Source organism: Channa argus, chromosome 15 (genome assembly GCF_033026475.1).
Source record: "Channa argus isolate prfri chromosome 15, Channa argus male v1.0, whole genome shotgun sequence".
NCBI lineage: Eukaryota > Metazoa > Chordata > Actinopteri > Anabantiformes > Channidae > Channa > Channa argus.
This window is the reverse complement of record NC_090211.1, coordinates 16,395,179-16,412,309: the sequence shown is the minus strand read 5'-3', so window position 1 is coordinate 16,412,309 and position 17,131 is coordinate 16,395,179. Positions and strand designations below refer to the sequence as shown.

The following is a 17,131-nucleotide window of genomic DNA, read 5'->3' as shown; positions in this document are numbered from 1 at the left end:
AATGGGGTTATCACAGATGAAAAGCCGGATGACGTAGCAGAAAACTGTATGAATATGATGACTAAAGCGACTGAGACATAAAGAAACGCCTGTGTCTCGAAAAGTAGAATGATGACAAATATTGGGAACTAACTAAACCTAACTGGGCAGCAATTAGCAGCTGAGCAGAGAGCAGGCAGAGACAGAGATGATAAAAATAGACACACAACTAAGATCTCAAATGAACTCTGAGCCCCGGCCGGAGTTAACACTCACATCTCAAAATTGGTCATAGCCGATTAGCCAAAAGGATGGTCCACTACAAGAAAGAACCATATCATTCAGATAACCATTAATCAGCCATGTGAAATATCAGCAGATATTTTAACTGTGCATCTGTTTGACCCAGTTTACAACTTTTTTACTCACACCACTTTGTGAGCTGGTCTGCTTTGCATTGGGGCACATACGTAAAAGCTAATGCATTTTGTTGCGTCTCCAAAAGCGAGGCTGCAGGGAAATACATCATCAGTGAAGGACATGTTGGTTGTTTTCTCAGCTGCTTTTGTAACTAAAAGGGGAATTGTGGCGCATGTATAGCCGGTCCAGGCTATATGTCGAAGTGGTTCTGGGCAAGACACTGAACCCCTAACAGCTCATTCCCATCCCCAGCTGTGCAGTGCCGGTCCAAGCCCGGTAGAAATGGGGGAGGGTCGCGTCAAGAAGGGCATCCGGTGTAGAAATTGTAAGTCAACATGGGTATGGTGAGCCGCTGTGGTGACCCTGAACTGGTGGGATAAGCCTAAAGGGAAAAAACATTAAAAATAAAATATAGAAACCACACAAAATGGAAAATGTACTGTCTACTGTATATCAGGCATTTTAGTTTCTCTGATTTACATCATTTAACATTTTGTTTTTTGGGAAAGATAACTTTAGAGGTTAGAGGAGATCACACTTTCATAAACATGCCACTACTCTCACTTGCACACTTGTCAAAAGAGAAAATAAGTTGTTTATAGCTAGAATTCACAACACCTGCCAAAATAATTCTTTGGGTGGTATCAGCATCCATGTTTCAAATTTCTTTTTCTGGCTTTTTCATCATATAAGAACTGGTGTTTTTGTCTCCCTGATTTTATAGTTATTTTACATTTGTTTTATAAAGCACTGTCAAAGATCAACGACTTTCGGCTTGTCCCTTCAGGGGTCGCCACAGCCACAATGTCCTTCCTGCCGCAACCCTCCCATTTTTTGTCCAGGCTAGGGATCGGCACCAAGGTTACTTTGGTGGCTGGGTGGGGGCGAACCTGGTGGGGTGGGATTCGAACCCGCTGCCTTCTGCATCCTAACCCAATGCTTATTTAAAGACTGATACTAAATGTTTCATTACCTTACTAATTAAGCTTCACTGCAATTTGATTTCCTTTCTGACCTTGCAGGAATTCACAGTGCTTTTCTTCACTCTCGCAGTGGCCCTTAAAAGCGGAATGTCCTTGTCCGATTGCATTATGAGCTGCTGCCTGAGCAAATTAGACACTAATTACACACGGATGCTAAGCACAAACTGAATGCCACAGTGCAAATTTGACTTGCACTTTCAATGTGCATAAATTTGCTTCTCTTTGTTTTGACATGTCAGTTGAACGAGTACATATAATTCACAGGTGACACAATTCAGACTGACAACATAGTATGCAGCCAGCAGCAAAATGGGTCCCAGTAAATAAATTTACATTTGGTCTGAGAGTGGCCAAGGTCCAAGAGTCATATTGGTAAAATGGAGATGTGGACCCTCTCCAATTCCAACACCTGTCACAGTAAATGTTTATTTGATGCTATTAGAATTCAGAAAAGAAAGCTTCATCACTGTAGCTAATGAAGCGGAAGAGACTCACTGATTTGATGCAAATGCCAACAACATCCTCTTCAATTAGCATTTGGTTTAATTGGCACTGTCAATTATGTGTTGCTGTGGCAACAGTGATGATCAATATAATAATGTACATTGAACCTATGCTTGTATCACAGGAGTGAATGGGCCTGATGATTGCGTTGGCAGAAGTCTTTGAAACTTTTATTCAAAAAGAAAAATGTTTTTAGTAGGTTGTGGACAAGGGGTTATCAATCGCTGAGACGTTATTTGGATATTGTAGCAAGCCAGGGAGATTTTTTTTCTAACGATTGAGAAAACTATTGTGAAGGCTGTCTGTGTGTGCTCTACTTTACACACTCTGTTGAGTAAATGCTTTGGCCATCGCATAGGTTTAAATAAGGAGCCAGGGAGAAAATGCATCCTTTATTGACTCTTTAAACTTGTTAAATGATGTAGCCGGACAAGTTTTTAAAAACACATTTGTGCTTAACTCTAGTGTTTAACTCTAATAGAAGACTAGGTTTGTTACTGTAGATGCCAGGAATATATTAATAAAGGGAGGGAAACTACTTGTATCCCATCAATTAGTAAAATAAATTATGAATGACTCCATCATAAGCAAATACATTTACAAATATAAGTAAAGATTTTAAGTAAAAACGAGAGAAAGCTTAAACTCTGTGGCATTTCATCTGTTTGTTGAGCATAATTTTATTTTGGAGAGCATAAATGCAAATAGGCAAGGGGAATATGTTTTATGTAATGTGTTAATATTTCTTTTGTTGTGAAATGTTTGTACAGTATTTTGGTTTGTTTCTTGGTTATCTCTGTGTTTTGTCCTTGTAATATGTCAGGTGGAGGATGAACAGACACCAGCAGCTACTTTTACACCACCAGTCACAGACATTCATAGGTTTTTATCATAGTTTCTATACTTTCTATTATTTTTATACATACAAGTGGATCAGTGTTATGAGTCATTCTGTTTCCTTTGAAACAAGTAGCCTACTCTGCATATCCCAAATTTCTAATTATGTAATCATATCCCTAAGCACGCATCCATGCAGACTTAGTGTGCTTCATGTCAACCCGGTGGGTTTCAGTATGTGGAGCACTAAACAGGATCATGTCTCATGTGGAGTTGATAACCCACACACAAGAGAGAAACCAAGACAATCAATAGCTTAGTGAAGAAATAATTTGTTATGCCCCTGGTTCAGGTGAACCCAGGCACAACATGATATGCTTCCCCACTTTTCCCATCTCCAAGCAAAACCAGCACAACGCACAAGTGTTCCAAAGCCAAAGAGTAGCAATTTCTTTTGGCTTCTAAATTAATTCAAACGGCCCAATCCCTGGACACCACCTGTGGCCCATCCCTCCGACACGCCCACACACCCACATACACACACACATACACACCTACAAAAAACACTCAAGGAGGAGGAAAGAGAGAGATAACAAAAACAATCCCAAACAATAATAATACAAATAATGACCCAGTTCATAACAGAAAATAATGTGCATGGGTGTTGGTCTACTGTGAATATTACCCAATGCAGTTACAACTGCCCCAGCAAAGTTTGTGATTATCGGAAACCAACGATGGGTTTTAAAACTCTGCGCACTGGGTGAAAGACTGATAAACAGTGCAAGAGTTTAGAAGAGGTATGGAAGTATTTTGAAATTTCATCATGTACATGTAACTTTACGATTGCTACGGCTAAAACATTATGATTGCTGTATGTTGCTAAATATATTTTCATCTGTCACTGGACTGCTGTCGTTTAGTAGCATAGGCCCCAAGTAAAACTATTGCATATTTATAAGAAAATACTGAGTTTGACAGTGCAGCTTTAAGAATGATGTCACATAGTAGAGTGCTCCATGGAAACGAACACCTATAAGTCTGTCCAATCTTGGCATCATCATATTGTTGTGTTTTTGATATTACTGGCAAAGCTCTTGTTGGCTCTTTCAGAAACAACCATTTCACCATAATACTTGGCTAAAATAGGCCAATTTGGAACTAAGATACTGTACATCCAACCAGATTGTGTCAGATTGAATTTCACATACAAACAAATTTTAAGAAGCACCTTCGTACAGACTTCAGCTAATGTTAACTCTGCTGCTGCAAATGCTAAAAAGAGATGCTACTGTACTTGCTATAGGTCATTAGATCTACATTACAAGATATTGTGCCATTTAACACATATTTTTTTAGATACTACAGTTTTCTGCAACAATAAGTAGATTAAAAAAGAGGGCACCATTCTGCTGGCACCTCCGGGAAGCCTGGACTGGAATAGACTGGAATGAGTTCAATTCTCTGTCGGTATTAGAGCGAATCTGAATTTGGAACACAGGGAAGAAATTTGGCCTGTTCCTCAGAGTGAGAGAGGGAGCGAGAAGGATATTCTTTTGTGTTTGACAGATCATTGGGACTCTAGACATTGTTAATCAGATACGATGTGGGATAACATGAAAGACATAAGAAAGTACACAATTACAAACAGACTGCATAATGCTATGTTGTTCAGAGCACATCTCCATTGTTTTAATCGCTATGTAATGAAGTACTGTCTTCATATGCGCATAGTTTTACACGAACAAATTAATTTAAAGTGTATGTCTCACAAGTGTCCATTTTAGCATCCATGTTGGTGTAATATGTGTGTTATTGTAAGTATGTTTTCCCCAGCTGCTGAGCCGACAGGGGGACAATGTCTGTCATGATGCAACAGGCAGCTAATCCTTTCCTTATGTAAATGCTTGACTGCTATTCAAATGACATGCAGATGGGATAGAGAGCTTAGGTTTTGGCAGGATAGTGTCAAAACAAGGAATGTCTGTGGAGACAATGTGCTGTGAGCATTTGGATGATTAAATCGACACTTTGTGTGTTTGAAAAAAAAAAAAGGAATATAGGAGATACTAAGAAGAGATTGGCAGACGCACCTATTATGTAGCCATGAGTGATGAGTGATGACCTCTTATGAGTTAGGGGACAAAGGGGGGTGTTCAGATCCACACAGCTACATGGGTTTTAAGTGTATTCCTCACAAAAACTATGCAGCCTGTATGAAATGCACATAACATACATGTAATGAGAAAAAAAAAAAAAAAAGCTGAAAATGATGTGTGGATCTAGAGGAGCAAATCACTGCCAAAATAATTTGAGTTTTATAAGTAACCAAATATCCAATGCTGACTAATGTTTATGTGTTTACAGAATTTATTACATTGTTATACTGAAAACACCATGAACCTGAATTCTTGTCTGGTCTGGTCAATAATAATCTCTCTCCCTGAAAGCAATACATTTATTTAAGATTCAGGTAGAAATTTCTTGTGTATATAAAAGTTCTACCCAAAATCAATTTAAACCACACTGGTTGCTCAGATGTTTGTACAAATTGAGGCACCGTTGAATATTATGACCCATGAATGATCCATCTGAATTTGCTAACACTAAAATAAATAGAAACTTCAACTTCTCCGTTTTTTAAATTGCAGAACTTAAACAAATTACAATAGTACAAATGTTAATTTCGGATTCTATTAAGTCTAGAAGTGGTTAAATATTTTAGCACAATGACTTCAATGGTATTTAAATTTCAACAAGAACTCCGTAGTAATTACGTTTCAAAATTTTGTATTCAGTTGCTAATGTGATTTCAATTCTTATTGTAATAGCAGGTCTTTACAAGAAAATTAGCATAGATCTTGCTATGAGGGCAGAATGTACAGACATACAAAATATATATTAAAAAGAAATATTACTGGAATTTGGTCTGAATAAATGGATCCACTATGATTCTTTGACATCCATCCTTCAAGGCTGTTGTCGTGCAAGAATTGCTAGACTATATAGGCAAAGTTAAGGCAAAATAATATGTGCGCACAACACTTCACATTATGCAGCAATGTTTGTATCGCACTCTTTGCTTATGTCACTTTTGTTATGTTACCCTCAACAGATTATTCCAAGGGTCCATCCATTTGAGGCATCCCTGTTACAGTGTGGAGAGAGTATGAAGACGAGCTGTGTCACCCTGAATTACAACCCAACCAGAAATGACATAACATGGGTCCCCTACTAATCACCATGATGACCACCAAGCAGGCATTGTGAAGCCTTCACCCCTTTTTCACTACCTAACCTGGACCCTTCCCCTCTGTGAAAATCCATCTAGCAACCTTTGTTTCTTCCCTTTCTCCTGCTGAAACAACCCGCTCTCTTGCCTGCCCCATCCTGTTTCTCCTTATTAATTGAACCTTATTGCTAATTTCTCTACACTGGCATCATGCGAGGTGCTTCTACCACATCCACTCTCCTTTTTATTTTTCCCTCCCTCCTATTCTTCTCTAGCCTTCCCACTGTGGTCAACGGGGACTGTTGGCTCATTGAGGGGGATAAAGGCTATGTGTGGCTGGCCATCTGCAGTCAGAACCAGCCACCATACGAGACTATTCCTCAGCACATCAACAATACGGTCCATGACTTGAGACTGAATGAGAACAAGTTGAAAGCTGTGCTCTTCAGCTCCATGTACCGGTTCACCAACCTCACTGACCTCAACCTCACCAAAAATGAAATCAGCTATATTGAGGATGGAGCCTTTGCAGGACAAGCAAACCTACAGGTAATGAAGACTGTACAATAAAAGCCTAACAACAAAATAGACACCAATTAGCCACAACATTAAATCCACAGGGTTACAACATTAAATTGTTCCCATGCTGACCTGCATCCACCCAGATGCTCATACTACCCAACGATTTCAATTAATACTTAGTGAAGTTCACAACACATTAGACCTAAGTCTGAGACGAGGACTTTTACTTTACCTATAAAATTAATTTTATTTTCAAAATGGAAGATTTATTTTGAAAAGGTGCTTCTTATAAAAAGGAAATTCTTTAACTTGTCACTCTGGGCGACTGTGGCGCAGGAAGGTAGAGCGGTTGTCCACCAATCTCACAGTTGTTGGTTCAATCCCCGGCTCCTCCAGTCACATGTCGAAGTGTCCTTGAGCAAGACACTGAACCCCAACTTAGTTGCTCCCGGTGAGTGTTGGCCAGCTGCATAGCAGCTCCCCCATCGGTGTATGAATGTGTGTGAATGGGTAAATAAGAAGCAGTGTAAAGCGCTTTGAGTGCCAATAGGTAGAAAAGCGCTATATAAGTGCAGACCATTTACCATTAACTCAACAATAAATTAGTAGATTTTTAAAATTGTATTATAAAATTGAGTGGGATATTATTATGCGACTAACCTCTACCAATATAAGAATATAAGAAAAGGTAAATTATTTGAAAACAACTTATGTAGCTTTCAGGTCTACAGTCAATAATTGGGTTGAATTCAAATGTTATAATAAACTTTAAAAACAAAAATGGTTTCACAATAGAAAATGAAATTAAAATGTTGCTTTGTGTTTCCCACAGGTTCTTCAGCTAGGTTACAACAAGCTGACAAACTTAACAGAGGGCATGATGAGAGGGCTTGGCCGCATGCAGTGCCTCTTCCTCCAGCACAACCTTATTGAGGTTATCGCCAGCAATGCATTCTGGGAGTGCCCCAGCCTCAGCAGCATTGACCTGTCGTCCAACAAACTTGCCCGCATTGACCCATCCACATTTACAGTTCTCAATCGTCTGATGGTGTGTGAACTGGCGGCAAATCCGTTTCATTGCGGCTGCGATCTTTATAGTTTTCTAATCTGGTTGGAGTCTTTTAACAATGTCACGCACACCTATGACCGCCTTCAGTGTGAGACGCCCCGGGAGATGTTTGGCTTCCCCTTACTGAGTCCTATTGTTGCTGGTCACGCTGGCAGAAATGCCAAAAACATACTGTACCATCACTGCAGAGATGGAGTGATGATTCCAGGAATGACCTCTCTTCCCCCAGATCTAGAAGGTCCTTCTGGGATTGGACCAGAGATTATTGGTGTTGTTGGGCCGTACTTCCAGCCCACCACCTCTTCTTCATCTACTGAACATGGTAGCTTCAGTCCCAGCATCAAACTTCAACATGTGTCTTTGTCATCAGCCTCCCTGCTAGTGCAGATTCCAAGGCCCTATAGCAAAATGTACATTCTAACCCAATACAACCACACATTTGTGTCTGATGTCATGAATTTGAAGAATAAGAAGGAGATGATCACCCTAAACAAGCTAAAGCCACACAATAATTACACCTTCTGTGTAGGATCTATCCGCAACTCTCAACGTTACAACCACACCTGCCTCACATTTTCCACTCGGGTTCCAAATCACGATGACATGCTCCCCACTCCCTCCACCACTACTCATTACATAATGACCATTGTGGGTTGCCTTTTTGGCATGCTTATTGTTTTAGGCTTTGTCTACTATTGTCTACGTAAGAAGCGGATGCATGATGAAAAGAAAAAGTCCATCTGTGTTAAGAAGACTATACTGGAAATGCGCTATGGACCAGAGGTGGCAGCAGCAGTTGCAAATGATCCATCAGCAGTCCACAAACTTCAGGAGCAGTCCAGAGAACATCACCAATATCAGCATCACCATGGAGGCAAACTTCCCATGTCAGCATCTTCCAGCTCGGGAATGCTCCACTCAGCCAACACCAGTTCATCAAGACTTTCCTCTATTCCACAAGTAGAAAAAATGGCCACTGCCTTTTCAGAGGCATTGGCTACAAGTAAAGGCAATTATATGGATGTTAGAACTGGAGGGCAAGGAATGGAGAGGATGGGAGATGGTGGGCACGGAGGGTTGAGGGGGGAAGACCTGAGGGACGATGATGGAACTGACGTTGGGGAAGACTCAGATGATGACGGACATGGCTCTGCATCAGAGATCTCCACCATTGCCATGGAGGTGGACAAGGTAAACCAGATCATTAACAATTGTATTGATGCACTGAAATTGGATGCAGCAGCAGTTTCCACGTCAGGGGCCTGTACTAACCCTACAGGTTCCTCCAATCCCACCTCCCCGCCACCCACCAGCGCATCCTCAATCACTCGTGGCCTAATCCCACTCTCACAAGGGCTGACAGAGACATGTCAGGTCCTTACTCCCAACAAAATCCCTCCTCCTCCTCCACTCCCAGCCCTGAATACCCCTCTTTCTGAGCGTCCCGGTATCAGTGGTGGTGGCTTTGTTGTTACTCCCCCATACAGGCCGCCTCCGCCAGCCACTGCCGTGCGTCCCATCCAGCGGCAAATGAGTGCAGATGCAGCCGTGGTAATTGTAAATGCTGTCAAAAAACAGTCCAGCACCACCTCGTGTAGCTCCACGGGACGGGATAGGGATCGAGGTGGACCCAGGTTGTATAGCCTGGATGTTCCTGAGCCAAGGAGCCCAGATGCCTGTAATCAACAACAGCAGCAGTACCCAGACAGGGTCAGTCCTGTGAGCTGTGGGGAGCCCCTAGATAGGCTGCCTTTAGTGGGGAGTGGGAGCTGCAGTGGAGGGGGTGGTGGTGGTTGCGACAGTGGTGGTGTTGGTGCCCAACATCAGGACAGTCAGAAGCCACACCATTATCATCAACAACAACAAATACAACAACAGCAGCAGCAGCAGCAGCAGCTGGAGGTGCAGCAGGACTACCACTGCTCGGAGCACCGCCACTCCGTCCCAGCACTCTACTATGAAGGCTCCCAGCAAGGCTCCCCAGCCCAAAGGGTTTCCTTCCTCAAGCCCCTGACACGCTCCTGCAGGGATGCAGCCTCTTACTCCCAGCTTTCGCCTGCCCGCCACCATTCCAGTTACTCTGGCTACTCCTCTAGCCCGGAGTACTCCTCAGAAAGCTCACTGCGTATCTGGGAGCGTTTTCGTCCCTACAGGAAAGGCCAGCGCGATGAGGCCTGTTATGTGACGGCCGGAAATGCCCTTCGAAAAAAGGTGCAGTTTGCTAAAGGTGAGGACCTGCATGACATCCTTGATTACTGGAAGGGTGTGTCAGCACAGCAGAAGTTGTGACTGTAGGAACTGAGCTAAGCATTGTGGGAAAGACCAATCTGAGTACTTTCCTGATAGGCCTGTGCACCAGAGGAACAATTAGTGACAAGCTTATGGAAAGAAAAATGTATGACAAAGTTTTGCCTTTGGGTTTTTTGGCATGCAAGATGTATAGAATATTGAGCTAAGAGCAAGGACTGTGAAACAGTGCCTGCAATATGAGAATCATTATGGTGTTTTTTTTTTTACACTTTATTGTAGCATCATTTCTGGTTCCTTCTCAATTAGTATTTGCAGGTTTTATTTATGGCACAGGGAGACATCTCCAACTGTGTAACTTAGTATTCTTTAAGCGATCACATCATGTATGTGATCCTATGGACCATCTTTATCAGTGCCATGTTTTTTTGTCTTTGAAAAATTACGAAAGGTAAATGTTGATGCCCTTCGTTTGGGTGATCCAAGATGCTTCTTATTTTGTATCTGATGCAGTATCAATTTGTGTGCCCTTGGAAATGTTTAAAGTTCTGAGTGAAGGAATCATGGTGTGGAATATGTTCTATTTTACAAGTGACATCCTGCCAAGACAACAGAGTTGTCTTTTTTCAATGAGATCTTTGCATTTGTTACACAGAATTAAAGAAAAAGTTTTGAGAAACTTAACAAATAAACAATGAGAAAAAAGTGGGCTCAGAGATGCTGCAACAAACAAAATCATGGAAGAGAAGATAAAGTGATACGTTAGCGCAGAGCCGTTTTCCAAACTTTTCTTGCCAAGCTCAGTGACTAATGTAAAGAATATTGTCCAGCGCGTGCTGCAAACTGTCCTAAACAGCATTCGCATCATTTACATTATTTTGAAAGACTACTGAAGGCGACATCATGTTCCCTTTATACATTTACATTTTGTCATTTGGCTTTTATTTAAAGCAACCTATAAGTAAACACAGAGACAGGGGGCTTCGATCCTATGTCTTTACATGTTGAAGTCCTTAGGCAAGACAAACAAAAAAACAAAAGCAAACAAGGAGCAAACAGAACAAAGATATATAATTATATATTAAAAGAATTTAATGACTTCAACTTGTTATGACAGGGATTGAGCCACCAGCTCTTAGTTGCCTGCTTCAATTCCTTAATAACAGGAATTAAGATCACCATGCCCTTTTGAAAGACAGGAGAAATGTGAACGGCATGTGACAGGGACCAAGAGAAAATGAAATGAACTGGGGCTATAAAAGACAAGTAATGAAATACATAATTTTCTGAGCCCGCTGTCAATGTACTGTAAGTATTTACGTCATTCGACATAGGCACCACAGAACATTCCAAATCCTTTCTCTACCATTAAACATGAATGAGGCACAGAGGGAATGGACACTTCTAATCACTGCCGACATGTCTGTTCTGTTCTCGAAAGTAATAGTATTGTTGTCTATTGATAACTCAATTAGCCAACTTGTGACAGGCATGCACTTTACGCCTCATGATTGTATGTGTGGCTGTACAGAGTGGTCAGTGTTGGCATGCCTTGTCAAATTATTTTTTATGTGCCCAGATTGACTTAAATTAGCACTTGTCAATATATTGCCCTGTGACTGATTGTCTGAGTCTAAACAATACTAGATTATTAACGGCATGGATAAATGTACAAATATTAACCACGATTATTGTATTTTCACAGGCGTACATGACATTTTAAAGCTCAGCCATCCCATAGCAGCACAGTCATGATCTAATCTCCATTCATGTGTAATATTCCTCGTCCTTTCTATCGAAATGATCAACTTGTGATTTCAATAAATGATTGTTTTATTGCCTGACATTTTAAGAGGCATCCTGATCACAAATTAATGCAAAGAGTTGCATCATCAGCTAACATTTATAATCTAAAACATCCTACCCTAAAAATGTGAACATTTAAACAGTTGGCCTTGCACCAGATTTTATGCTGAAGGCTATATTTGGGAGAAAAGAAGATAAAGTGGCAAGTTTAATTTCTGGAACATCTTTGTCTCTCTTTTTATCTTCACTTGTTTGGCCTAACTTGGGATCCGGTTTGGCATCAGCAGGGTACTGAACATGCATGTTCTGTTTTTTCTTTTTTTTAATTAAGAAAGTCAGACATTGCCTTTCTTGCTGGCAGGGGTTGGGCCTGTACACTGCATACGGTGTAAACATGTTATTTCTTTGCTTTTGAGTTGTTCGCTTTTAATATGTTATTGACTTTTCTCAAGAAATGCAGGTTGGGAAGGAATGAATCTGCAAATTAAAAGGTGGTGTGTGAGTAAGCAGTAAATGTTTACAATGGGATGGACCACATAAGATCAAGGGCCTCACTTTCATCATCTTTTAGTAATAGCGTGTCTGGGATACACCACCTCATCTGCCTTCTTTATGTGTTAAAGCACCGTGTGATGAACATGCAATCTTGGAAAGACCTTCTATTACCTGAGATAACAGTGTTTTCAAAAGAACTTGTTACTGTGATTGATTCTGACTTTCAGCAATTAAGAGGAAAACATTTTTCTTTCTGGTACAATCTGATGGTACTTAATCGTACAGAAGAAACTCAGTAAATCCCCAACTCCTCATCAACTGCCATACCAAGTTTACAGAAATGGACACTGAGGATAAGGGTAACAGCAAATTGAGAAATGTTGACTAATATCAGCTTATATTTTAACTTTAGTTGAAGTTCATCTACCTGATGATATATAATGTGACAGAAAATCATGGGTATTACTGTTTTCATGGATGACTTGTAATTCCATGCATTTTCTACTTAGTTGATGCATTTGTATGTATATTTCAGGTGTACAACATGTTCAAGTGCTCTTCTGCTCAAATTCGTTCAAACATTTGTGACACAGTGCTGCTGGCCCAAATGATTACTTTTTTTTCAATAGAGATGTGAAAAGTTCCAGTCTTTGTAATGATTTCTAAAAGTGTTCCAGCTCAAATTAGTGCGAGTTCTATATTGTTTCTCCTGACTAGTAATTACTTAAAAGTCTGCTGCCCACAGCACATGAAATTCATGCAAAATGGAAAAAAACACTGGTTTACACAAAATTCAAATTTGTAGACCAAGACTGTCGACTGATATTGTAGTTCCAGTATGTACAAAAATAATCAGAAGACGCTGACAATTTTTTCAAGTGATCAGCACAAACAAACCTCTGCTGTTAATTTTTGCTTGTCCTCTTTAAACAAACTAATAACTGTGGTAATTAGTCTTGGAACCTAGAGGGTGATCATTAACATGTTACTTTTCTGTTGTGGTAAATCGTTAGTTGGGGTTGCAATTTTTACAGCTGCCATTTTACCGACCTAAAGCGTTCAATAAAACAAAGTAGACTCTCGGGTCATAATCACCTCAGATAATTTACCAGCTAAATTAGTAAAAGCTCAAAGGGAACCACAGATGATTCACTAACCAACAGCAATGTCATTTTACTCATTCAGAGGCAGCACTATAAAAAACTAATCCGTTCTTTTCCTTCTCAGCTTATGTCGTTGTTGGACCATTAAAGGGCGGATCACTTGGCGGACGCCTATGGTCCTTTTTGTTACACCTTTCTTGTTGTTTGTCTCAGAGCTGCAGGCGAGCCATGTGAGAGAGCTATCTTATGTGCTTTTAATGTAGGAGGCTCTCTCAGTTTGCTTCCCCTGTCTCTGTATACCACCAGAAAATCATAGCCTCTGTTTCACATTTCAGTTTCCAACATACAAATTCTTCGATGACCTCTCATATTTAAAGCCTTCCCCAATTAAACTAAACTCTAGTTCCCTAAATAATGAATCGGACCCTAAATGGGTTGTAGATTTATGTCTAATCAGTTTCTAAATTACTAAAGGAGCTAAATGCTTCCATTAGTAAAGGACACATTAAAAAGTTTTGGTCTCCTCATTACACAGTGCACTTTTAACCATGTGATCTGTCCTTGAAACTAATAAAACATTGCTTTAATGAGCAATCATCACCATTTGAGAGTATCCTGAGGATGCAATGCAGAGTCAGGGTAATTATCTATTCATTCTTTAACTCATTATTCATCTCAAAGTGAAGAAGATTTGTGCACAAATCTGTAGCCAGTGTGTTTACATATGACATAAGCTACATTACTCAGTTATTGATGACACAGGACTAGTCTACAGTATTATATAGTGTATATGACCTATTATAAAAGCAAGGTGGTAAAAGCCAGGAATGGGTAACAAGACAAAGAGAGTAGTGGCAGAAAGATGCACTAGAAAAAAGAATAGAGTGGAATAATTAAATATTCACATATTCACACAATTCATTTTTCCAGCCTGTTGTTTTCTTGTAGCTTTTTACAGACTTGTCTCTAAACATTTTTTTACTTCCACCTCCCTCCCCAACACGCACGCACACCACAAAAGTAGACATCAAAAATGGAACATGAAAAAAAGTGAGTCAGAATGAGTCACAGTCTGGCTAAAATAAAATGACTCGTTTCCTGAAAGGCAGGTAATGGGCAAGGTCTTCAAAGAGATGGGAGCAATAGCAAAGGGTTTTTGGCTGAATGCGGGCAGACATCTGGCATAAAAGATGTGGAAGCATGGCTACACTAAAAACTTGCCATGCATGAATAAGTGCGCTGCATCAAACGAACCTTAACACACAAACAGGCACACATGCACATGCATAACGGGAGCATATTGTGTAGGTATAGCTATTACAAAATATTCAGCATTTCCCCCTCGAAATGACAGCAGCTCTCCTGTAAAGGCTTTGGGGAGGACAGCTTCTTTTTCATTCAGTTCTAAGGCAGGTGACAGACAGGTATTAGCACTGACCGTGGGTTGCAAAGCCATTCATTTGGTATCCTTAGACCTATTGTATCATTTATTAAGTCCATTAGTGTACTGTGTGGGAGATTAGCCTATGTGCCAAATTTGTTAAATGGCAAAGTATACTGTATCTCCAAATGACGGCCACAGGAGGGTTTACGTGACGAAAATTAAATACCTGACATTTTTCTGTTGTTCTGATTTAAATTTGTATGTATCTACAAATGAAAAAGAAAGTCAGTGGTGAAAAATGAAATATGTCTCGGTGTGACTGATTTCTTTGTCACTCATCACATTTTATGAGGCATCTCTGACAGGCCGAGCACTGCCAACGCTTCATTTCCCTCTGCCAAGCATTCAGAATTAGTGCCCTCATATGTGTGTGTGGAAACCATTCACACACAACCTAAAGTCTTCATCGGAACATAGCGGACGAAACCTAACAGAACAGCCACAAATAACAAATAAATAGATAAGTGAAGGTACACTATTTTAGGAAGCATGCAGAAAGAGTTATTTTCGTTTCCTTTATCGTGGAAAACAATTTATTGTTGGGAAATGCTTGATTATTCCAAATAACATTCTTGCTGAGCAGAAGAGCATTTGAGAATCCAAAGTAAGCCAAAGTGGGCTAGACTTTGCCCCGTGAACGGACCACGGTTTTCATGACACTTTTTTTTAAACACACACACATAAACACACATGAACTATATGGTAGTACTTTTTACAGCTTAGTAATTAAGATGGTACTGGGGGTAATAGAAAATGAATTATAAACTAAAATCATGGCATTTGCCACAGTATTGACCAGATAATAGTTTGGTAAAAAAAAGCTCGACATATATAGAAATGTTTGTAATCTGTAAAACACACTTGATCTTATCTGTGCAAAACCCATGACAGAATGCCAGATTATCTCTTTCTAATTTATATCAAGGTAATATTTTCTAAACGTTAAAACCACAGTCTGCAGTAAAACTTTAATAATTGCATTTAAACTTCAGTATTTCTGTTTGACTGACACAGGACACTGTAACCATAAGGAGAGCTTATCCTTGACTCTATACTGTGTCAGTGGCACAGGTCTGCTTCTGGAATCGCAGCAAACACATCAGATAAACTAAAATTTCAAATCCAAACTTACAAAAATTGAAACATTTGACCGAAAAGACAAGTTGCTTATATGCACCATATAAAACATGTTAAAAATCACATTTGTAGTTCTTTGCAATAATGTGTGCAGAAAAAGCAAGATGACATCACATTGGGAACTGTCCTGTCATCACACTTTAACAGACCTTAGCATGAAATTAAGTAGAAACCCATTTTACTATTTTACAGCTTTAAGTCTTATTACACAAAAAGTATAAAATCTACTGCCCTCTTTATTACCTTTTAACACATTGTTATTAACTTATTGTTACCCATTATTACAGTGTAATTACCAAGCTTTAATATAAAGTACTACCAAAATATACACTATATGTTTCCTTACATTGACACAATATGCATTTATCCTGCAAGGTGTAGTTTCCAAAGATGGACAAAGGACTTAAGAAATCTGTGAAATATCTGTGAATTTTGTACACTAGATAAAAGAAAAATATGCTAAGGTAAAAACAAAAAACAAAAAAAAGCTTCTCTGGATGTTTTCTACTCAGCCTGATCTCTTGATATGTCTGTGTTACTTGATTTTCATTTGGCTCTTTTGGTAATTTTGTTTTGGGTTTTACGGGGGTGGGTGGGGGGGGGGTGGGGGTTGTTATTGGGAATCATGGGGTTGACTTTTAGTACCTGCAATGATATATGTTGTAAAGAATTAAGAACAGAGAAAGTTTAACATAGTGTAATACATAAATAAAAGTTGTTATATTTGCATGATTCCCTGTATTTTTTGAGAGATAAAAATCTATTGTTGTGTGCAATGAGTGGACGTGCATTGAAAACAAAAACTGTAGGGGTGGAAAATAGTATTGGTTTGAATTTAGGTTTCAGTTATTTTTTTATTCTCTTGGATGTTTTATATTTACATTCTTGCCTACTGGTTTTTATTTTCATGATATTCTGACAGTGCAGGTGTCATTGCTACTCTGTTAGCCATAACTCGCAAATTGCGCAGTGCGACAGGTAAAATGTCTGAGGCAGGTGGTTGTTTGCCTCCATCTGTTATAAGAATGGGGACTAAGCTCAATTCGTCTCCATTATAAAGGCTATTCTCCTTGGCTTGAGGTGGGGCCCTGTCACAGTTTGTGGTTATAATTTTTTTTTTTTGCTCACTCTCCTTTACGGAAAACAATCCATGCATGTTTGTGCAGTTAATGACATTATATATATCACAATATCTGTTTAAAGAATAGTATGCTGGGATGACACGCACACACACACACACACACACACACACGAGTTGTCTAATGGCCTTAGCCTAATCCCAATCCATCAATTCGAAGTCAGTGGCAAATCAATACAGCATCAACAGCTTCTATCTCAGCCTCAGTCCACTGG

At 39.7% G+C, this 17,131-nt stretch overlaps 1 protein-coding gene across 1 annotated transcript in view; it reads left to right on the top strand.

Moving 5' to 3' along the window:
• The window catches only part of LOC137100311 (protein phosphatase 1 regulatory subunit 29), a 60,905-nt gene extending 44,527 nt beyond the window's left edge, over window positions 1-16,378 (top strand). Inside the window, exons 3-4 of the mRNA XM_067478063.1 lie at window positions 5,839-6,504; window positions 7,310-16,378. Of these exons, the coding sequence (XP_067334164.1) occupies window positions 6,166-6,504; window positions 7,310-9,835 (2,865 nt within the window). The 5' untranslated portion in view covers window positions 5,839-6,165 and the 3' untranslated portion in view covers window positions 9,836-16,378. The remainder of the gene's footprint in view (window positions 1-5,838; window positions 6,505-7,309) is intronic.
• The last annotated feature ends 753 nt before the right edge of the window (window positions 16,379-17,131 follow it).